Raw genomic sequence first — 25,999 nt, forward strand, 5'->3', positions numbered from 1 at the left:
AGTTCGAACATCAATACGACGCCACCTAGTTCGATTGTCAATTCGGCGACCCCGGTTCGAGCATTTATTTGGCGCCCCTGGTTCGAACATTTACTTGTCGCCCCCTAATTCGAACATCGATTTGGCGCCCCCTAGTTTGAACATCAATTTGGCACCCCTAGTTCAAATATCAATTCAGCGCTTCCCTAGTTCGAACATCAAGTCGGCACCCCCTAGATTGAATATCAACTGGGCGGCCACTAGTTCGAACATCAATTTGATGCCCACTAGCTTGAACATCAATTTGGCACTCCCCTAGTTCGAACATCAGTTCGAACATCAATTTGGCGTCACCTCCTAATTCGAACATCAATTCGGCGCCCCCTAGTTTGAATGTCAATTCGGCGACCCTGGTTCGAACATTTATTTGGCGCCCCTGGTTCGAACATCAATTTGGCGCCCCCTAATCCGAACTTCAATTTGGTGCCACCCCCTCCTAGTTTGAACATCAATTTGGCACCCCCTAGTTCAAATATCAATTCAGCGCTCCCCTAGTTCGAACACAATTCGGCGCCCCCAAGTTTGAATATCAACTCGGCGGCCCCTAGTTCGAATATCATTTTCGGCGCTCCCATATTTCGAACATCAATTCGGCGCCCCCTAGTTCGAACATTAATTTGGCACCCCTAATTCGAACTTCACTTTGGTGCCCCCCACCCCCCCCCCCCCAGTTCGAACATCAAGTCGACACCTTCTAGTTTGAACATCAATTCGGCGCCCCTAGTTTGAACATCAATTCGGCTTCCCCCTAGTTTGAACATCAATTTGGCACTCCCCTAGTTCGAACATCAATTCGGCACCCCTAGTTCAAACATCAATTTGGCGTCACCTCCTAATCCGAACATCAATTTGGCACTCCCTAGTTCGAATGTCAATTCGGCGACCCTGGTTCGAACATTTATTTGGCGCCCCTGGTTCGAACATTTTTTTTGGCGCTCCCTAGTTCGAACATTAATTCGGCGCCCCCTAGTTTGAACATCAATTTGGGATCGCCTCCTAGTTCGAACATCAATTTGGAGCCTCCTGGTTCGAACATTTATTTTGGCGCCCCTGGTTCGAACATTTTTTTTTGGCGCTCCCTAGTTCGAACATTAATTCGGTGCCCCCTAGTTTGAACTTCAATTTGGCTTCGCCTCCTAGTTTGAACATCAATTTGGAGCCTTCTGGTTCGAACATCAATTTGGCGCCCCCTAATCCGAACTTCAATTTGGTGCCACCCCCTCCTAGTTCGAACATCAAGTCGGAACCCCCTAGTTTGAATATCGACTCGGCGGCCCCTAGTTCGAACATCATTTTGGCGCCCCTTGGTTCGAACATCCATTTGGCGCCCCCTCCAATACGAACATCAATTTGATGCCCACGAGTTTGAACATCATTTGGCGCCCTTCCCTAGTTTGAACATCATTTCGGCGCCCCCTAGTTCGAACATCAATTCGGCGTCCCTAGTTCGAACATTAATTCGGCTTCCCCCTAGTATGAACATCAATTTGGCGCCCCCTACTTCTTGCATCAATTCAGCGCCGCTCCCCGTATTCTTCTCTCTCTCTCTCTCTCCCCCCTATTCCTCTCTCTTTTCTTCTCTTCTTTTCCACTTTTCCTGTTTTTCTTTCTTCTCTTCTCTTCCTTCCTTCCCACCCCCTCTCTTTTTCCTTCCACTTTCTTTCTCCCTTTTTTTCTTCTCTTCCTTTCTTTTTTTAAGAGAGGGGGGAGGCCCCTCGTCCCCCATAGATCAGCGCCTGCTAAATCACCCCGTTTTCAAGTCGACATACACCAAATATATTTCCTCGCACTTCGATTTTTTATTGTTTTGTGTAGTGACATAGGCCTATAGATGCTTTTTTTCATGAATACTTAAAGAGATTGCCCCCTTTTATAGCCTGAATATGCTACATTTCCAGCCCGTGCTTACGTTTGCATTAATGGATTAATGATATGAAAAAATCTGTTCTTCATGAATTTCTGAAAACAGTCCTTAAAATGCCACCTTTTTCTGGTCTGAATGCAAAAAAAATAAGCTCACGCTTCGCGCTCGAATCTTTGATTAAAGAAATACGTATGGTTTTGATGAATTCATACAAAAGCCTTAGAACGCCCCTGTTCGGTTCTGAATTTCAAGAAATGTCAGCTCGCGCTTCACGTTCTCAATATTTGATTAGTGAGATACGTATCATGTCCATGATTACAATGACTGCAGAAGTGCTTAATGTGTTTTGGTGTAATACTAAAAAAAAATAGAAAAATAAATAACAAGCGCTTGGCGCTTCCGTTAGATGACTTAAGTGATATATGTTGGACTATGGTATGAATCCCTAAAAAATTGTTATCAAGATGTCCCTGTTTGGGTTCAATATATCCAAAGTTTCAACTCGCCCTTTTCTCTTGCATTGCTTGTTTAGTGAGACAGGTACCTATCATTCTTACAAAAATTTGTTTATAATGTTCCCTGAATACAAAAAAAATTAACTCGCGCGCACACTAAGTGCTAAAAATATTGATGGTGCCGCCCCCCCCCCCATGCCGTGGCCCACGGTATGATACTATTCATAAGCATTGACGAAAACTAGTTTTGGTTTGTATAAATGAATTTCAAACTGCATAATTCCATCTTTAAATATCGACTGCACGACCCATTTGCAATCTTGCGTTTTCCTGTAATATCCCTTTCTTTTCCAACTCTGATTGAGCTTGGTATTGACTTTGACAAAAATGCCCTACAGGGTATCTGTTAGCGAATGATTAAGATGCAAAATAAACGAAGCAATGATGATGGACATAAGTTTCTAGGCTACCACATGTTGTAAACACTTATTTGGCAGTTGTTTGGGAGACAGCAGATAGATCGTGGTTCTTTGTCAGGAAGAGAAAAGTGCGCACCTATTTTCATGGACCCATATCAATGGTACAACAGACACACACACACACGCACACACCCAACCACTTTAAACAAATCCTGAAATACCGAATGACTCTCACTTTTCAGCCTTGTTTACATAGAGACAAACGTGCACGAGCACACACCCACACACGCACCATACATCCACTTTAAGACGTATGCCTAATACATGCACACATTGGGGCGTAGTTCTGGACGGGGGGGGGGGCGATTGAGAAAAATATCAGAAATTCGCATGAAATTATTACATACAGAATTTTGCGCGCGAAGCGTCCCGAAAAAAAATGAAAATTTCTTATGTTCAGAAGTATTTTCAATGTCATGTTCAATGGTCTTATAGTTCTGCACATTATGAATTATGTTTTGAAAAATATGATTTTTTAAGTTGTCAAAATTTTTTTTTTGCAAATAAACAAATTGATTCTCTTCAATATTTTCATTGGGCAGGGAGCGACCGCCCCTATAACCCCAAGGATAGATGCCACATCAAACACCAGACACACAAAAACCAGATACACACTAACACACCTACATACGCACATACACTTGGTAAAATATTTGAATCCATAAACTCTCACACACATCATCCCAATAATATCTGTCCTTCACTCTTGATCGCACGCACACGCAAACTTCACAGCTCACACGCACACACACACACGGGTAATATGCATGCCTAAAAATCCATTACATCAACCTTTCACAACAGACTCCCTACCTCACCGTAATACATACATATGTACATACATACATACATACACACATATGCCTACATAATATTCATACACGCACACTCACACCCCTCCTTACCCACTCACCCTCCCACCCACACACGCACACACATTTGTTATGCACGTCCGAAAATCCACATCCTCAACCCCTCACATCTTTCCACATTCCACATTTGTCCCTAGATTTTCCCGATAATGCAAAATAATACATGCCCTAATAGTGTATTCCTTAATCCACTGCCCCCACTTTTTCAGTAATTAATTATGTTCAAACGTGAAATTCTCAATTGTATACATGTTCACCCTCACCCCCCCCCCTTGCCCCTTTCACTTTTTCAAATTTGTTCCGCTGGCCATTTAAAGTACAACCATACTTTAGGGAAACATACCTGGGAAGCGTTTAATGAAAGGACTTGTCAGACGTTTAATCCGACAAATCCCGTTTTATCCGACAGTTACCATGGTAGCATTGTCTCTCAGCCAATCAAAACCAAGGAATGTTGTCTGATCTGACAACATATTGATGAAAAACATATTGATGAAACACTCCCCTGAGCTCCAATTGTGTAATTTCCCTGTACTAAACAGTCTAGAAAGTTTCCCTTGTCACGCTTGTCCCATCGTAAACACCAAGAGTGTCTTATATGAGGTCAAGGTCGTGGATGTTCAAGGTAGATTACTCAATTCTCTCCCAACTGCTTGATAGAATCGCAAGCAGAATGGGAAGAATACTTTCAATTTTCAGACGCTCCAGGAGTTCTTCGAGGGACGTTTTCCAAGAAATTCTGTCCAGTCTAGAAAACAGAAAACCTAGAAAAAAAATAAATTGCCAAATTCCAACCCTCCAAAAAGATACAGAAACGCACAAATCCACTAAAAGTAGAAAGGTACGGCTAATGACAGATGGAAAAAAAACACGAGCAATCTAACAAGTATAGCATGATGATTAAACCCAAGCAAAATCAAGATTAGAAATTATATAAGAAAATTTCGATCTTACAAGCTTTTAGTTAAAATAAACCCTAACACTTAGTAGATTTTAATAAATTTTATCAAAATTAGATGTACAATACCAGCGTAACGCTTAATTTCCCAAAAGAACAACACATGTGATATGTGTGTGATTAACGAAATCAATTGTATTATTTACAATTTGATTTTAAAACATGAAATATTTCCAATTTTGTCATTATAATGAAAAGCATAATCATACTTCTCTGATTATATTGGAATAGCCTTGTTTTATCTCTCGTAATTAAATAAACACCTTTTTGTAAAATACCTATATATTTAATCTTTCATGTAGGCTGTTTAAAATACGCCCGGTCTACATACAGATGTTTTGTGAATTAGTAAATCTTTAGACTTGTCAGAATATCATAATATACTTCAACATTCGTTTCGTTTTCTTTGACTTTTTCTAATATGCAAATTAAATTTCGTAAGGGTAGACTTAAAATCCAAATGCAATTCAAGAATACCAGTTCACTATTATAACAAAACGTTTTTTAAATATAACAGATCAGCACATGGCATATTCTATAAATTGTCAGTAATCCACATGTAATAACATTGCATTACATATTTCGTTAAACATTAGTTTCATATTGCCACTTGCTTTTTAACCCCGGCTATCATTTCCCACAGACATGCAGCAGAAGTATTTTATACTTCATCAAGATACTAAATAGACGATGACATCAGTTTAAATGTTCCAGGTCTTTGAAATATCCGTTCATAACAATAGTCTTTATATCTCTACACTAATGTAAGGAAAAATCCTGTACTGGTAGTTGCCACGATTTCCGTGTCAACCGATATTCACAAGTACCTCTCTGATCGTTCCGATTTTCCCGTAAAAGGGGATAATAATATTTTAGAAGGCTATTCGGAATAAAATATTTTTCGTGAGTTCGGAATTTTGTTTTTTCATAGCCTGTACTGGAAATAGTAAAATGTGTTTATTCTTGCAGTGTGCAGAACACTATTGGTCACACCCTAGTGGTAACGCTGGGAGGTTGGTCCGTAAGCTTGGACCTGTAATCGTGATAATGCTTGTTAACAGATCTCGATCAGGACCAGATGATTTTCACATTACCACAGAATAGCACAGGTGGGACTAATGGAAGCAACCGATCAGGTTTTGGCCAAACACAAGGTCAGGTCTGATTCTCCTGTAAAAGGTTGTTACGACCCGTGGTCTGCGGGTAATACTTTAAATTGTTCTATGGATTCATACCGGGATATAGGTTAACTCGGTTTGGCCTCAAGAATTTGTTACGGAAAGCAGGGGTAACGAAGAATTAACCCCGAAAGATTTTGAGATTGAACTCATAATGCGCATTCGAAAGCCAATCATGTATGGGTGGGGGCTGAAGAGTCATTTTGAAAGGAGCTTATTATGGTGACATACTGACATTATAGACTGGTGTATGAGGAAATTGTCAGGTTCAGGAAGCAGTCAAATCCATTTTCTATTTCTTAGTAGACATTATAATCGTTTCATTTGTCCGTACAATATGGGCCCACTGTTTTGAATTTGTAACGAATTTTAAATGTATTTTTGTGTTCAAAAATTGTTATTTGAGATTCCATTATTTGGTTGATTGAATCCATCGCTTACCAGTTGGTCTAATGTTCCATTTGTTTTCATTCATTTTGTCCAATTAACACCTCTAATCATAGACCACATAGTATATGGACTAAATGGCCATTCTACCAACTGGTCATTAGACGGAATGGTGTGTGGACGAAATGGCAGTTAGACCATGTGGATAATGGACGAACTGATGATAGACCAAATGATAGTAGATGGGTTGGCAATTGGACGAATTGGCATTGGACCAAATGATAATAAACCGAGAGGACAATCCCTGTAACTGAGGTATATATTTCGATAGACCATCTAGTAGACGATTAAAGTGACATAACATAAAATAATGGTAAAGTTGTCGACACCATACATCTTGGTTTAATAAGTTGCTTTTATTAGTGGGAGGATCATCATCGGTATGAACCGTTAACTCCCTTTAAATGACAAAACGTAAAACAAAAATACTGAGGGTGTTTAAAATGAACTTTGGTAGTTATCAATTTGTTTTGTTTTATGTCCTCAGATCTAGCTGACACAAACAACAGCAAAGTTATGTTAACCTAGGGCTGAAACATTAATCCGGATTAAAAACTTGTCAGAAAAGGTTAAAATGCATCTTCTTTCTTTGCACTTACTAAAATGTCCCCAAAAGAGAGAAATGTAAAGCCGGACAGTTGTTTTTCGCCTTTTCCCTTGATACGGCGTGAAAAACTGAACATTAATTTTTGCGCAAACAGATTTCTGCGACCGTAACAAAAATGGACAGTGCCCAATCAAGCTTAGCATTCTCTCAAGAGTTGATAACAACAACAATAATAATACTAATTATAACATCTATGAGGCGATTAGTACAGATGTTTCTAAGCGCTCAATTTTATGATTATGAATTAAAGTGATTGTAAGAACAAAAGTGTAATCAATAAAACCAATGAATGAATAAATTACCAATCTCAAATTAAAAAGAAAGAAACAAACAAAAACAAAATGAAACAAAGATGTGCATCTCCATAGAGACTCCCCACATCTGATAAACAGAGAGGAAATATCTTGATATTTAAAAGATAGGTCTTTAGCCTGGGTGGGGCCTGGTGGCCTTAAGTGCTATACTAGAGCTTCTGTGAATGATGTGCTGACCGGGCTTGTCCCTTAAACTGTTGGTGAACGAAGCAGCAAGCAAGAGGCCACCAGGCCTCATCTGGCGCAGTTGAGAACTCCAATAGTTGATGCAATTTAATGTATATAATTCTACACTTTGTTGCTTCACATTTATATTTATATTTCACTTCTGATCATTGTAAGCGATGTGATACTTTTTGTGTATAGCGCATATAAATAGCCGTTATTATTATTATTTAGCAAGGTCTTAAATTGGTCGAGGGAATTGGTATCATTATGGATGTATGATGGCATTCAAAGGCCTATTCCTTTGGATTATATGGCAAGAAAAGAGAAGGCACGATCACCATAACTAGTTTTATACTTTCATCAGATAGATGAGACCAAAGCCCAAGAGTATTTGTGAAAAAAAATTATCTCCATGCTGCATTTTTCAGTTTCGGAAACTTTTTGATACATACTATTGAAGACTAAGCAAAGTCCACGATTTAAGAGGTTCGAATGTTCTCCGTAGATCTCAGATTGAACAAAGTAACGAACAATAACATGCTCTAAAATGATAGACATATCAAATTATAATTTTATTGGACTATAAGAAAAAATCATAAACTGATTACCTTGCAATTTGAAATTGATTATTATATACATTGTTCATAAGAAATTAAACGTACAATTATATTACAACACAGTAGGAGATACAATTTTGTTAATTTTGATGTTGGATCCCAGAGCAAAAACAATGAACAAATCGGCTTTATTAGAAGAAAGTTTGATACAGTTGATAAGTGGTCTGTTTCGTAGAAGGTCCTGAAGTTTAGCCCACACTGGAAGCCCCGCTGTGTTTGATCTCAAAAGCAATTCACTCCTGTCTAGTTCAATTTGAATTACGTCTCAGTTGGATCTCAAAGCGAAGGACACGAGAAAGTGGTTCTTCGATTTTCCCCTCCATATTTTGTTTCTTTAAGCAATTTTAATGCATTACACTGCATACTTTCGCAGGGCTTAAGAAGCTAGGGAATATGAAATATGCTACAAAATGGAGATCATACAAGCCCTACCAAATTACAATGTCGATTCCGAAACTCTCTTGATTTAAACTTTCATAAACAGTCTTTCATTGACGTAAAAAAATAAAGTAGCATACCAATAAAAATAACTTTATCGAAAGCCAATAAAGGATAATAAAGAAATTACATTTTAAAGCTCCATTTTATAAGCCAAAATAATGGGTCTATAGGCTATAGGCCTATGCCTGACGACATGAATATACAATAGGTGGGCTGATATTTTAGCCATTTTCCTTTTCCCCTTTTATTTCACGAAAAAAAGAAAGTTATCTCATATATTCGTACATGTAGCCGCCCTATTTCACAACACATTTTCTAAGGACATGAATTTTAGCAATGATTATCTTGCATAGGAAGTCTGTAAAAAAAAACTATTCTTATTTTCGTTAGGGCAAAATTTGAATACACTTCATTCTATGTAATAAAATACAAAATAATTATTGGAGGAATTAAATCATCAGCTAGTTTGATGGATTTTCAAGAGGATATGAATGGTACTGATTCACCATAATAATGCAAAACTTTGAATCGACATAACTTTGTTATTCTATTCTAAGTCCCAGATTATTTCTCATCCATTTCAGATGAAATTTTCAGTACTTTGTTTGTCTGATTCAATGTCGTATGCACTATCTTTTGTAAAAATTTTCGAGAAAAAAACAGAAAGCAAGAGAGAAAAGCGATCGAGCATGTCACTTGTGTTTTTACATTTTGCAAAGTGATGTTAAAGTATTTCATGCATATTTTTGGTGAATTTTGTGAAAATATTCGGGAGGGGGGGGGGGGGGACTGCCCTCCCCCTGCTGCGTTCGGTCATGATCTGATTATGTGATCTGTTCACGTCACATGATTTTTAAGCTTGGATTAGCCCTTTAAGTATACATAGGGTGCGTTTACGCGCCACTTTTTTTTACCCAAGAATCATGATTCGAATCATAATTCTGCAGAATCGCGATTAGGCTGAAATGTTCATCATTATTTTAATCACCATCATTGCCTCAATAATTAGTGTCATCATCATCGTCATCATCGTCGTCATTCATCATCAACATCGCTAGTGAAAAAAATAATGAGTTACAATTGGAGCAAATATGATTTCAAGCCAACTGCTTATCACAGTACTTCTGCAAAATATAGAATACGAAGTTCTTTGTCTTATTCTTTCTTTGCACGTTCAAAAATGGTTAAAGACGTCGTCCAACTCAACAACACGTTGATTTGAACGAATAGGGAGCAAAATCATAAATGAATAACACGTGTATTTTAATCCAAACAGATGCACATTTATTTAAGAAATTAATGACATTTAAAGGTTTTGCCTATTTCCACAAGACTTGTGTGGTAGTTCAAAGGCCTATGTCACGATGTCACGCGCTCGCTCTATTTTGTATTTTATGATATCTATAAAATATTTCACTATTGATAGGTTGGGATGAATAAACTCTTCACTGATTCAACATTCAACTGTTTAAAAATTAATATCTTCCGAAATTAATCCCTTTTAAATCATTTGAGGAAAAAGCAAAATATTTGGCATTTCAAATAATGAATAAAAGGCCTATTGTATAACTTCCGACAGTGTGACGTCATCTGCCTACCCATTTGCATCCCACCATTAAACCTAAAAGTCACACTGAAAAAGAAATGCATTCGATTTTGATGAATTTGTTACTATTATAGGACTTCACGTTTAATTCAACTGAACTTTTAGTGAGGCTGTTTTTGACCTTTAAAGATATTTTGCTTATAGGGCCGATTAGATTAACGCAGGCCTACCTATTGCATTTCATATTACACTTAGGAAACTTTCTTTTGTAGGATTGTATCATGCAGAAGAGATTTTAGAAATAAAACAGAGCGAAACAAAATGAAATGAATTTAAAGCTGGCCCTTTAACTTACCAAGGAAAGTCCCTGAAGTTAACCACATAACATGAATGGATAGGAGTTGTCGACTAAGCGCTTTTGAGTTCGGCTGGCCCTTCGCGGGCTTCCCATGCCGAAAAACTCGTCACCTTACGACGAACCATAGAACCGCACAGCCTTCCATACCTAAATTAAATTTATCGTTGGCCTTTTGCTCCCCAGGGAGGGAGTCAGACGACCCAGTTTTAACGAGAAATTCAGTCCTGTACGATCCACAAATTTTCCGACTCAAATTTCAACAATTCTGTTTATGATATTGATACATGTGTGCTATTATTTTTAGCCAACAATTCAGAGTATATACCTAGGGAATGTCCCTATAAGGTTCTAACTTAATCCCGGTCTTAATATGACAACATTATGATGCTTCCCAATGATGCTTAACTATTTGCCGACTTTAGTCTAAACTATGTAAAATATTCATAAAATATGTTTGCGAGAGAGCGGAGCGACCAATTTTAGAAGCATCCCCTCATTTGACACCAATGCGTCGTGACGCGTCGCCGTAGAACATTATGTAATAATCGTCAATGTTCTAATCAACAGAATTGTAAACTAATTAAATTGATACTTATAGCCTAAATGAAAGTGAGTGTTTGTGCGGGGTTGCCAGGGTGGGTTCATGCAGGTATCAGTGTTTTATGAACGATTGAGAAAACGGAATGAAAAAGGAGTTGCTGATGTAACATCATAAAGTTACATTGACACAAATGGAAAGTACGTTCTACTTGTAAAGGTTACCGCTAAATTATTACACGTGTCTGGTTGTGTGTGTGGGTGGGTGGGTGCGAGCGTGGTATTAATTGTAGAAGTGTGTGTTTATGTATGTGGGAAGCCAGTTGATTGAATTTCAATTATAAACCACACCTTATCCATACAGGCCTACAAAGATTGGGCGTTAAGGGGAGTTTGTGCGTTTATGCTTTAACCTTAAAATTCTTAATTATTTGAAAATTGTTTTATGTAATTGCTATCATTTTTCGTTATGATTGCCTGGGTATTTTATATTTCGTTACGAGTTTATTAATACATGCAAACAAACAAAAATGTGCGCATGTGGGAGTGACAAGGGGAAAAGACAAAAAGAATAGAATAATGAAATAAAGTGAAGATGGGAAAGACCATTAGTTCAAATATCACTCTGTAGGCATAATGGACTGGATTTTAAAAACATGTGTTGCGTCGATATGCCACATTGAGTTGCAAACTGTTGTAAATCCCTTCCCGTGCAACCGGGGTCAGGAGTCAATCCACGCACGAGCGACGGCCATAATGAACCCACCGACAAGCCATTGATCCCTCATCGACCTTGTTACTTGGAGAACGAAACTGAACATTTGGTATCCATTTTCGAAATCCCGCAAGATCAACCCCTTACATTTTAGGATTACTTCGGCTGCATTGCAGTCAAAATACAAAAAAGCGAATCTTATTTCATTGTTTAAAGCCTCTAAATAAAATGGGTGTATTTTGTGCATAAGAGAGTGAGAGAGAGATAGAGGGGGGGGGTAATAAGATGACGGAGAGAGGGATAGAGGTGGGGGAATAGTGGATGGAGCAGGGGGGGAGACTTAACAACCTGCTAAGGCAAGTTGAAATCACACCTGTTCAGTCAATAAATGACAATTAAAACTGAACTTGAGTCGCTGCCGATTGACGTTCAGTTGAAGAACGCCATGTTGGATACCAAAGAAAAAACACATTCCCGCCAATATTCGGTCACCTGCCAAGGGGAATGGCAGATGGGACATAACATTCCTTTCTTGTAAACATTTAAAACAAGACAACATCAAAGCATCCCGTTCCTACCTGAATCACAAGACTATTTTTAAGATAACCCCTGGCAGAAATGACAAATATCATTTCTGACCTCATTTGTCACTTTTGTCATCTTTAGTTCAAAAGATACCCAAAACCTCTACACGTTGGCATATACATGGAGGCACAAAGGTATGATAACAAGCTATTTAACCAAAATTTTGATATAGATTCATGCGATAATTTCAATGAAACTTGGCTTAAACTTGAAGCAATGTACAACGATACGTCGTATAGCGAATGGAAATGTTATAGCATACGGCAATCAGAATTTTTGCTCCTCGTCATCACTTTTTCCCGCTGTTTAGAATGAGTCGTCGAACTTTACGTATATTGAAACATCCTTAAGTAAAGGGTAACTCTACTAACTTCTTAAAATATGATTAGCTAATTCGACATTTGTTCTTTAAAACTTCAAATGAATATTGCAATTCGTTTAAATTTAGCTTTTTTAGCTTACCTCAACATCCATCAATTCGTCGATGAAGAGTGGTCTAGGTTTGGCGGACGCCAAGCCCAAGCCTACCATCAACAAACAAATCACCATTAAAGTCCTCATCGTGGATTCCTCGATTTTCCCTCAAGTTATTAGTTAAAAAGAACAAAAGATGAACAATCGACGGAATATCGCTCAGGTGATTGATTGATTGATTGATCGATAGATATCGGATCAAATCGATGGAGATGTTGGCAACCGCCGGTGACGAGACGGCGTTGGGTTTGCCGGTCTCGTGTCGACGTGTCAAGAATGCAGCTCCCTTTGACGAACGTATGCTTGAAAACCCAGCACAAACCCACAGGGGATAGATCACAGTGGCAATGGCCTTTTCGCCTGACGATACTCGAGTGAAAAAAAGACGATCGCCTCAAACTTCCGCGAAGTCGGAACAGAGGCAGACGTTCGGGAGCGATAAACTTTTTTATTTTGGAAAAAAAAGTTACGGTTCTACCACCCAACGTCGTGTCCTCGGATCCCACGCCAACACCTATCCTCCTCCTGATTACCGGAGCAAGAAAAGGGTCAGGAGCGGTGATGTTGTTCCCCGATTTCTCTGGGTACAACTAAGGATGTTCCGATAATCCTTCTCCTGGTCGAATTCTCCGTCCGTCTCAAACCGGAGAAGCATCAACCTCGCAACATCAGTTACTGTCTGGTGATGTGGTAACACGTCCACAGACTAACTTCATTCATCATCTCCATGACTCCATCCCAGTCGCAAAGATGATGCTTCGTCGTTAATTTTATCACAGCTAGTCTTCAAATAAGCCGTTAACTATTAGAATGGTATTGTACGATCTACATGGTTGAAAACAGCGACACAATGGAGCCCACTCTCCCCCCCCCCAAAAAAAAAAAAAGAGGAAAAAAATGTGTGTGCCACACATGGCTTATTGCTGAAAAGTTGGCAGCATTCAAAGTGAAAGGGCAAAAGTTTTAGCATTTTTACAATTGAAAAAAATGTCATTTTGTAATAGATCTTTACATACTATTCAGAAATTATGTCATATTTTACCCCTTCCCTTTCCCTTTTCGCCTTTTTCTCGGTGGTTGAACTTTTTGGGATCCAGTGCCCCGATACCCCCATCTACATGTCAGCTGTTGGGAAGAATTCTTAGGATCGAAATGAGATGAAAAAACCCACAATGATGTTAAGGAATGATATCGTCAGAAAAAACGAGGATAACTAGAATTGATTTCATGAATTTATCAAATATCCTCATGATCCTTCTGAAAAGAACTTTGACAATGGACTAAACGTAGTCGGCTTCCACTTTGCTGATATTGGCTAAAATTATGAGAAAAAAAATGACAGGAAGGAAATCGTAGTGGGTAATAGGTGATTAAACTTGGTATTAGTTTCTTGGTTGGGTTTCTTCACTAAGCAACCGTTGAACCCCTGGCAGACGGAGGAAGCGAAGTAATGTAACTTTACTTTATTACTGACAACCCCTCTGGGTCAGCTGTAGAATGATTGGTATATTCAACTTCTTCTCTTTTTTTTAACTTCTACTTGTGCAACAATATGAATGAAATACTTTTGTACAACAGGTTGCAAGTGGAATTATACGACTACCAGATCTGGAAGTAGTATATTTGTGGTAGGAGTGACGATCCATATTTCGAAATGGGGGGAGGGAAAATGAAAAAAAAATTTCCAAAATTTGCGGTGCATTCTGAGCGGCGACTTTTGCGCTTAAAAAAATACAATTTAGTATTTTTATGTCAAGTTTGGTGTATTTATAGTGCTTGACAATATTTTTTTGTAAATATATATTTGTAGTGTACATTCTTCAACTTGTCAAACGTGGGGGCAAATAGATATGCCCCCTCCATTATTTTGATTGGGATGCAATCCCCCCTCCCCCACTTCCGCTGCTTCTCCAGCATTGACGCCTCTCGTTATTAAGTCTTTACCCGAAAAGTGATTTTGAAGTAAAAAAAAATGACATACTTCATGCTGATACTTTGATATCTTCGGATATTTCCTTTAAAGACATACTTGCCTAGATAAATATTATTGTTTACGGGTAGCATTATTTTCATATATATCGATTGAAATAATTTCTTCTGGCTTGAACGTAAGGAAAAATATATGTTACCCTTTCTTTTTTTATATACGCACACACTCATTTTAAACAGTGATGGACTTCTAACTTTTACCTACTACTGCTTTTCGCGCAATATGATGATAACAGCAATATTTTACTGGTGTCTCTGAAAATTTATAATGGATATTTTTTTGCGCCTTTACTAGCATGGCTAGTGTCTCTTTCCCTTCCCTTCGACCTTGACATACATTTCGGCATTCAATTTTCACCCCTTTCTGTTTCGTGACATATTGCATTTTCACAATGTGCGCAATGTATAACAATTTCATTATTCAATCATTGTGACAATTTAAATCTTGGCACAGTGTCTGTAGATTTCGATAGCGAAATGAAAAATAACCCTTATAACACGCATCAGTAGACCCATTTTTATAAATTGAAAACATAACAGAACTGTAGATCTTTGACATGTGCGAGGCTATATGCAGTCTGCAAACTCCACATAGCGTACATTGATTGAATATCAATTCATTTATTAGGGAAAAAATAATGATAATGTAAAAAGAACAACTGAGCAGCCAAAAAATATCAAAGCTAAGACTTTGAGGTCAAGAAAAAAAGAGCACCTCCATTTACAAAATCCAGTAGCGTAATGATCCAAAGAATTAGACGGGGTAAAAAATGGCCACTGTTAAAAAAAATGTTTATTAGATCCGAGAAAGTGAACCGAACGAGCAAAATTTGTTAACCTTTTTTATAATATGTTATGTTTGTTTATAGACTTTTACATTTCAGATAATAACATATCTTACTATTTTTATTTTCCCTTTTTTCCCTTTACTCATTCTTTCATTTTGTTTTTTGTGGTGGGACTTGTTTGGGGGGCACGCCCCACTGCCGCCCCATCTGTTAACAGTAAAAAAAAATATACAACGCTGTTTACTATATGAACCTTACAATAATTGTTTAAACAGTCTAAACAAGTGCTTAAATCTTAAGCAACAACGTTTAATTTTCTATATCTAATCTTCATTAATTAAACATGATTGTTTAAACGTTTAAACAAATACTGTAAGGTTTATATAGTAAATATCTTTGTATAAAATCTTAAATAGCGTTTTTACTGTGTACGCCAGGGATAAAACCGCTCAAAGACGCACATCTAAAATGGGGGGGGGGGTGAGGGGGTTAAGCTAAAATGTTTATGATAGCAACAGTCCAATTCTACTAGTCATCGTGATCATTTACTTTGTCTTCACTAAGTTATATAAACATTATTTAAACTCGTTCAAAAGAAAATGAAAATCTTACCTGTTAAATAATTGTACTACTCATTGAATAAGCTGGTCAATTATGTTCTATGTTTTTTATCTTTGTTTTTTGTTTGTTTGGGTTTTTTTTTTTGCTTTTAATTGCTGTTCTTTTGTTCTACCAGTTTACTGAATTGGTTTGATCTTTGAGATCATTGTTTTCCAATCTCAAAAGTTGATTGGAAGATACTGTTTTGTTTTATTATCAGTAATTAATGTAAAAAGGGAGAATCTTAGGCCAATGGCTTTTTGTTACTCCCTCACATCCCATTCACATACTTAAAGGGGAATGAAACCTTTGGAACAAATAGGCTTGTGTAGAAACAGAAAAATCAAAGAATAAGAATAAAGAAAGTTTGAGAAAAATCGGACAAATAGTGAGAAAGTTATGAGCATTTGAATATTGCAATCACTAATGCTATGGCGATCCTCATATTGCATTGTATTGGCAATGCGACAAGGATGTGTGATGTCACTGATGAACAACTTTCCCTTTGGTGGACTATAAAATACCCTCAAAATGTCTCTTTTTGCTTTTTCTTATGATGATACAAACTCTTTATCCATGATGTATTCTTAAAAATATGTATTACATGCCCTCATGTAGAAAGAATACATGATTTATGGATAGATGTGATAAAAGAGGCAATTCAAGTGAAATATATACTAAAGTAATGGTGAGAGTTGTTCATAAGTGACATCACACATCTTTGTCGCAATGCCAATTTGCTATCTCCATAGCATTAGTGATCGCAATATTCAAATGCTCATAACTTTCTCATTATTTGTCCGATTTTTCTCAAACTTTCGTTAATCTGTTTCTTTGATTTTTCTGTTCTCACACAAGCTATCTTGTTTCAACGGTTTCATTCTCCTTAAATGTTTTATCTTCAATTGTTCATTTTGTCTAAATTGTACATCTGTCATTGTAGTTTTTACTCTATTAGATTAACCCGCAATGAATTGTCCTCTATTTGTAAGAGATGTGAAATAAATGAATTTGAATTTTGAATTTATTCATTGGCGTCAACCAAACCGGAAATCGAGAAAATAGCATCTGACAATTTGCCTGTATCGATCGGAAAGATTGAATAAAGTCGACATGTAGTCACTTTTTAAAAAAGGGAATCCAACCGTGATCATAAAATGAGTTGTCTGAAAAGGGGTACATAATGGTGGAAGGTTGATAAAAATCGGACAAGGAGTGAAGGAAGCCAAGGGCGTTTGAAAAATGGATCACCACCAGAGGCGTAATGTGTGCAACATTGTACAAAGCTGTGAGCGAGTGAACAATTGTTTAAACCTTCGTAATGCAGAAATTCAATTTTATGATGGATTTTTTTCAAAATATTCATAATATAATGTCACGTGTTTTCCTTTACTTTTCTTTCATTTTCTTTCCTTTTTTCTCGGTCGTGAACATTTTTTGGGGGGTTCATAGTCCCCACGAGCCCTCCATCCGTGCGTCAGGGATCACCACGATCTTGTAAATCGCTAACCTTGCATACTCTCTGGCAATATGGTCAGAATAGATCAAATTGACAGTGTCAACCATCCACCTATTTTTTCGGGTACTTAAAGGGCTCAGAGGCAAGCCAACCACACGAAAGCTTGATTTAAATGATAAGAGATAGGTCAAGTAAGCATAATCTTGCACAATTTAAAGCAAAATATAGAATTATGACATTTTAAAGTTTCGCGTACTTTCCTCACCTTTATTTTCTTCTGCATAAAATCAAAGTATATTTGGTAATACTATATTTCAGTAATGGATGATAATAGTACAACAAATATTTTATTGAAAACGCAAGAGAAGCTTAGGGTAAAATCGTAACTAATACAACATTTATTATGATTCTTTCCACATTGTACTGTATAATTACAAATGGAATGTCACTACAACCATTAAACAAATGTGCTTAAAGGAAAGACACCCCCCCCCCCCCCCATGAACATTTTTATCATGCACAAACGATAAAATCGCCTATTCACTTGATGTTTTTGGTATTTTATCATATAAGAAGGATCTCTTGGGAGATTATTTCTGATTGGTCAACTGCGCTCTCCTTGGTATGCTGTAATTTGCCTTCTGGAGATTTACCAAAAGTTAAAAAGGAGACTTTAAAGGGATGGTCCGGGCTGAAAGTATGTATAGCTTGACGAATAGAGTAGAATTCACTAAGCAAAATGCTGAAAATTTCATCAAAATCGGAAAACAAATAACAAAGTTACTGGATTTTTAAGTTTAGCAATATTTTGTGAAAACAGTCGTCATGAACATTCATTAGGTGGGCTGATGATGTCACATCCCCACTTGTTCTTTTGTATTTTATTATATGATGTTCGACTGTTAATTTTTTTCATGTTGGGTCCAGTTTCCTTTGCGACGTCACAATTACCCTGAACGAGCAAAATCTAGATGTGCGAGCACAACTCAAGTGCATTAAAAACAAAGCCGCTGGTCGAAAAATGTGGATTATTGGGTGTTTTTTTAGGCCAACCCAATATTGGTCTGGGTATTGCTACTTTTTCCGAGTGGCGAATTGACTTTGCAAGTTCACTCAAGTATAAACGATTCATATTATTATGCCATAATATAAGAATCTTGCTCAGGATTGGTCAAAAGTAAATCACGTGATCATGAGGTACTCAATCATAGTTCTAGCATTCAAGTGAATTTCGCTGGTGGTTACTCGCGAACTGAAAGCACATGGCCTGATCCGTTTTAGAATTCATTTTCCCCATCACTTACATACGCGGTAAAATTCATGTGTGACGTCACAATTGTCTTGTTCGAGCTCTGTCGGCCACTCTATACAATAACATGTACCACGAATGCATGCCGCTACTGACGCGTCGCGACGCCACTTGTGCCAATTTAACACACGGCAAAGTGTCAATGTAATTGCATCTCTGTTGCATGCATGGGTACGCCATCACAATGCGATGTCTATGTATACCAAATACGCGACTTAGTGGACAGGGAGGAGTAGCCCAATGATCTAAGTTAGATCTAGACATGCTAGACAGGCGCGGATCCAGGAGGGGGCCGAGCCGGCCCCGCCCCTTTTTTTGACAACCTGTAGAAAAAAGTGTACTCTTTATCTTGATAGAAACTACGAAAAACAGAAAGAAAAGTAAGAAAGAGATATTACACCCATGATGTGCAATTTAAAGCCTCGTAATTACGACCGGCCCGACCCCGAAAGGAAACAAGAAACAGGTGAGGGGAAGAATTGGAAAATAGTCTTTATATAAAAATTTCGCTTGCGCTTCGCGCTCGCATTGCCTGTGTAATGAATCCCATTCAACAGGATTAAATGACACTTCATATATCCAGTTCTGAAATCAATTTGCACACAAATTGTTTTGCTCGCGCATCAAGCTTTCATTATTTTGTTTGATTTACATAAATTGTTTTATCAAAATTTTCAGCTCGCGCTGCGCGCTCGCATTGTTTGATTTGTGAGATATCTATCTTCTTTGGAAATTCTTTCCAAAATTTGTCAAAATGCTCCTTTATCATGTCAGTATATCAACAAATTAAGCTCGTGCTTCGCGCTCGCATTTAATTGTTTGAGATAAACAGCTTGTTCTTTATTTGAATAAAAACGCGCTTAGACTGTACAGTTTTCAGATCGGAATATCAACAATTTTGACCTCGCGCTTCGCACTCTCATTATTTAATTAGTGATACTTGTATCCTCTTCATTAATCACTAAAACAGTCCTAATTGACTTCCTTTTCACGTTACTATAATAAAATTTCGGGTCGCGCTTCGTGCTCGCATTGCTTAGTTGGATACTTATCTTTGTTAATGATTATAAAATCTGCTCAGAATTTTCAGTTCTAAGAACATGAAATAACAAAGAATTTTAGCTCGCGCTCGCACTATATATTAAGACCACATGAGATAATTTATCTTGTTTATAAGAATAAAAACTAACATATAGGCCTACTTAAAACTTCAGTCTTCAGTTAGGACTACCCCCTAAAAAATATTTTTCGCCCCCCCCCCCCCCCCTATTGGCGAAAGCTGGATCCGCCCCTGCTAGATGTCTAGATTAAGTTTTGTAAAAGTGAATGAAAATGGCCGAGCAATTCAGATTTCTAGTGTCTGTTGAGAGAAGCGATTGGAACTCGTTTGCAAAATGATGAAAGCAATAATATCGACAAATAAAGGTCAGCCTATTTCTTACATGATTTTTTATGGCGTATCTCGTCAAATTTATAAAGAGTTGCGAGCGAGCAAAAATTTCGACATTTTTATCAAAAAAGATAGATTTTGACATAAAATTGAAAAAATAAAATCATCCTTCATTCTTTCCTTTTCTCTATTTGTCTTGTTCATATATATATTTCTCTCTTTTTTTTTGGGGGGGGGAGGGACAAGAACCGGCCCAAGCCCCCCCCCCCCCGTTCGCCACTAAGGATATCCTTGACTGGTGCGGATGTAGTTGGGTTTACACCGTTTAGGTGTATTTTCGGTGTAAGGTTCACATTTTACCGTCGTGTAGACGCAATTCAGGGTCAGGTGTCTGCTAACACACACACACACACCAAATGATGTTCGTATGACTATGTTATTCTCATCAACTTATGGTATCGCACAAAATTAATGGTGTTGGGTTAAATTAATGCTAAAACAATATCACATCCAGATTCTGCAAACTGATATATCATGTATAATGGGGCCTACGTTCACTTAAAAAAAAGTTTTACCCAATATTGGGTAAAATTAGAACATGCATGTTGGTTGGGTAAAAAATAATACATATTTACAAAAAAATATGTTGTAAATTTTGCGCAATGTTGCATTGAAATAGCCTAATATGAGGTTAAAAAAAACCAGCAAACATACATGTTCCCATTCGACCTAATTGGGTAAAATTTTATTTATTTTTTTTTTTTGGATAATGTTTTAAATCACTGTGATAATCATACTGAGCAGGCAGTAAAATTAAGCCAACTGGGTCGGAAAATTATCATTATTATTTTAGCTAATTATGAAAATGGACTGTTCAGCATTAGAAATGTAAAAACTCATGTCGCAAAACTGTTAGAAAGTTATTACGGCCATTGACGTTTCAGGAATGGCTTCATTCCACACAGCATCACAGCCCAAACATCAAACATGGTAGCAATCATGATAAATCTGCTATTGACATTGAAGAGACCCCTTTTCCAAACTAAGAAAATCACAGTTACACGTATCAAGTTAAACTTCACCCCTTTCAGTTATGCATGCGAACTGGCGAAGTGTGGCATAGTTATTTCTCACCTATGATAAAGGAAGGATATACTGGTACAGAATCTACACTACAATAATTAGACTATATATCCGTTTTGGTCCTTATTTATTGCAATCAAAAGAGTTGAAAGTGTGACATGCCCCAAACATTTAATTTCCAAACGTCTATGAAATAACAGAGACGATTTTATTTGGATGCCTAGACCTTCTTCTTCGAGTGAGAAGTGTAAGGAAAATGGTCACTTGGGAAAATAGGAGGCTACTTTATTTGTGGAAGACCTCATGCTTCGAAAAGAGAGCCCGACTTTCTTGGTGATGCGAGTGATGTTGGCGCCCTCAACAGGTCGGTAGTGTTCAAGATTAATTTTCTCCCTTTTTATCCTTTTTTATTCATGTCGTCAGTTTGTTTATTTATTTCAATGAAGTCATTCTCAGTCAGTAAGTTTGAATAATTGGGGAGGGAGAAATACAGTTTGCTTTGATGATTAGGAATGTGAAAATTTTAAGATATTTTTCTTTTGCAGTTTTGGTTCATAACATATAAAATGTTTGATTATTTCCATAGAAAGAAAAAAAACAATACGAGGTAACTCTCCGAGATATATTCATGTGTTTAATTTTCGTTTTTCTTTTCAACCAAAAAGAGGAACAATTTGTATGTCTATTTTAAAGGTCGCCTTGCTCACTATCAAAATACCCAAAACACCGCCCCTAAATTTCGTTGCATACATTTCATTAAATTTCCAAACCTTATATAGAGTCCCTATCGTTTCTTGTATGTTGATAGACAATCGCAAGTTCCCAAATGACTCAGATAATTAGCCAAATATTATTGATACAGTAAACAATAAATCTCAGTTAGGAAAGAATATTTTTTTAGTGATATAACAAATTTTGAATCTATAAACCGCGTTTCAATGACATAACTGGTGTTTTGAAAGGTTAATATAAACTAACATGAAATCAAATTGTATCGTTTTACCAGAAACAGGGGTTCTACTTACTCTTCTTCGTCAACCTAAAGTGGTTTTGACTCGTGACATGACAGATCATACAGTCGGATAATCATTACGTCATTAAAGGTCACACTGGTCAACATAACAACATATTATGCAGCTTAGCCCCCCCCCTTCCTTCTCTCCCTCTCTCCATTAAAGGGAAATAATCCATGTGATTTTTTTTTCGCGGTTTTAATTTTTTTCCAGTATTATCCTCATGATAAATATGTATATAATAAAATTCCAGACTTGAAAATTTTTGGCACAACCATCCTCTGACGTACAGACCTTACCAAAGATAAGAAACTCAACGAGGGGTACATATATCAATTGATTTATGTCTCAACATCCAAGTAAGTAATAACAATATAAACATTGTAAAGTTGGTGACTATTTACCACCACAACAACAACAATAACAATGAAAAGTAATAATAATCACTATAATAATAATAATAATAATATTATTATTATTTTCATTATATTGAAATAAAGGTAAAGATGGTAGGTAACAATGACGATCGTAGTGATATTATGCTAGATTAACAAATAATAATAATGAGGATATTATTACACAAGCAAAACAACAAGTTACAAATATCATAATCATCAACGTTGTTGTTATGAGCAAGGTAAGAGGAAAATAATATTAAGAAAATGACGATGAAGACAAAGGAGATGACGATGAGGACGAAGGAGAAGAAGAAGAAGAAGGAGGAGGAGGAGGAGGAGGAGGAGAAAAACTACAACAATAAGAAGAAAATGGAAGAATAGTGTAGTAGGTTTCACGGAACACCATCTTTGGCGAGTGTTGGTCCTGAAAAAGAAGAAGGAAAGAAAGAGGGAGAAATCGAAAGAAAAGAAAACAACTTCCAAAACACAGACAATGTGCAAAAGGAGTCTTTCATATCTACTTAGCTTCATCATGTCTAATATCACATTATTTATAAAAAAAATCTTTCTTTCAAGTTAAAGTAAATAATGCTTGGAATTCCTAGACAGGATTCACGGGGGCGTTTACATTGTATGGGTCATGAGAATGACCTCAATTTCCCCAAGCTGCTCCCACGTGAAGATTTATTATCATTTACATTTTTTTTGATGTACACTGTAATATTGCATATTAACATGGGACATGACAGTTCGCGTAGTTCACACCAGATCAGCCAGCTCAAGCCTTTTTTCTTTCTTTGAGCAGGAGGGAAACCACAGCGCCGCTATATCCTAAAATACTATATACATGCGGAAGATAATATAGTTGATAGTTTCCTGATACCTGCTGAAACTGGTCTCACAGTTCATCATAAAAATTCCGCCTCCGATTTCATTATGACTTCAAATTTGATAGGCTACCGATATGACTTCAATAAATATTATTTGACTTATTGTTTATCTCCTGGCCTTGCCTCTATAATCTTTACATTTTGCACTGGCGTATATCCTTGCGTCACACCTAATGTTCAGGGGATGATCTCTCCCCCCCCCCCCGAACAATAGAAGTGACGCAAGGATTTACGCCATTGATTTTTTGAAATAGATATTATACTAGTTGATAAACCGAATGTATGACCTCATATTTTTATAAATCTTCAAATATCTGCGAATTACAGAAAATCTGTTCAAACAAACTAAACGAACAGCACTCCCATGATACAAATTAAAATAAAACGCGACATTAACAATCATTGAAAGAGCAGCGCTGATGTATATTGCTCACTTTAATACGCCCCTTTGTGTAAGAGCGCCATCTCCTGGAAAATAATACTCTCCTCTTCTTCTCCATCTCTCTCCCTCTCTCTTTGCCTCTTTCTGTCTCTGTCAGAAAGTGGTTTATTAGGGACGGAGGGAGTTTGATCTGGATGTACTATAAAACGAAAAAAAAAACTGGAGAAATACCCAGTTTATTTTCAGAGACTGATATTATTCAGCAAATGGTTTGTTGCACTACTCTTATTCTGGATTTTAATACCCTACTTTTAGATTTAAATAGTTTAGTGATTAATGAAATTAAGGTACAAATATTGGCTGACCGTCTATATGAAGGAGGAATGTGAGCTCAGCCTAATAAATCTTTGAAAATATGAATTTAAAAAGGAATTCAAGACGTTTCATTATAATAATACTGATAATATAGGGTATTTATATTGCGCACATATCCACCTTGTTAGGTGCTCAAGGCGCTCCTATATTACCCGGCTAAGCTAGGCGTTCATAGCGCACACAGGTTTTTAAGGAATTACTTCCTACCGGTACCCATTTACCTCACCTGGGTTAAGTGCAGCACATTGTGGATCATTTTCTTGCTGAAGGAAATTACACCATGGCTGGGATTCGAACCCACGACCCTCTGTTTCAAAGTCCGAAGACTAATCCACTGGGCCACAACGCACCAACAGTTACATTATCAGTACAATTAATTTATTTGAATATAATGCTTGAATATTCTGATGAAAGTTCTAAAGCTATTCGATAGACAAATTCATAGCATTAGTATTATAATTGTTATTAATGTCATTATTATTGCGACCATCATCCTAATCAATATCATTATTATTGTTTTACACGATTAGATATAGGTAAAGGCCAACTGATCACAACTTTATAACAATGGTTTGTCCAATTTTGTTTAAAAGTTTAATTAAACTGCTCCTCTGCTTGCTTGTTTGTTTTCATTGGTCTCCATAATTTGTCGTTTAGATAGATTCCCTTTAAACATGGAGCCATCCATTGTCCTCGTGGTTATACGTCCCTCGGCAAATTATGAGTCCTTGGCGGTGGTAATTGACTGAAGTACTTCAACGTCCATGAGAGAATTGGTGGTGGATGTCCGGGGTCGGCTCCCGTGGGTAAGCAAGCAGAATATAAAAATCGAATCGAATGAAACTTGGAAATTGATGGTATTCATAACTCTTTTTATTATTTCGGTGAAACGATTCAGCCCTGTGTTTGTTTTGTATACGAGACAACTTTTTTTGTCGTTTTGTCATATAAGTCATGTGCATGGGCCTATGTAACCTTCGTCATAACAAAATATGTTACAGAAATTATGGTTATAAATGTCTAGGGACCAATCCTAAGTTCAAGTTATATTTGATTGAAGGGAATTTCTTTTATTAGGAACCCAGTAATATTCGAGTAAAACTGCATATGTATTTTCGGAGAGAACGTTATTTTAGAGTATTTATCAGATTGGTAAAATTCATAATAGGCTATACATGTATATGACACAAAATATACAAATGAAATATAAACACATAAATTAAATGGGTACTCCGGGCTCAAAATAATTACATCTAAATAAATAAAATGAAATTAACTGAGCAAAATGCTAAAAAAAATCATCAACATTTGGTAACAAATAACGAAGTTATTCATTTACAAATATTTTGTGAAAATAGTTCAATGTACTTCGTCATGATTATGCATTCATTCATTAGGTGGGCTGATGATGCCATGTCCCCACTTTCCTTTTTTCTTATGTTGTTTCGTATATCATATATTTCACATTTTCATAAAAGTATGTATGATAATATTTCCCTTATAATAAAGAAAGTTATCGGTTGTCTACAGGGCCTATATCAAATCTTTTTAGTTCTTGGGACAACATTTTAATAAGCATAGCCTACATGTAATTTCGTATAATAAGATACCAAAGAATAAGTGGGAATATAACATCCATATGCTCATTTGATATTCATGAGGACATGCC

The 25,999-nt window shown here is 36.9% G+C and overlaps 1 protein-coding gene across 1 annotated transcript in view; it reads right to left on the minus strand.

The window, feature by feature from the left end:
* Window positions 1–13,331, minus strand: part of LOC121426368 (cubilin-like) — a 40,178-nt gene extending 26,847 nt beyond the window's left edge. The window contains exon 1 of the mRNA XM_041622650.1: window positions 12,643–13,331. Within this exon, the coding sequence (XP_041478584.1) occupies window positions 12,643–12,741 (99 nt within the window). The 5' untranslated portion in view covers window positions 12,742–13,331. The remainder of the gene's footprint in view (window positions 1–12,642) is intronic.
* Between the last annotated feature and the right edge of the window lie 12,668 nt (window positions 13,332–25,999).

This window comes from Lytechinus variegatus, chromosome 13, assembly GCF_018143015.1.
Source record: "Lytechinus variegatus isolate NC3 chromosome 13, Lvar_3.0, whole genome shotgun sequence".
Lineage (NCBI taxonomy): Eukaryota > Metazoa > Echinodermata > Echinoidea > Temnopleuroida > Toxopneustidae > Lytechinus > Lytechinus variegatus.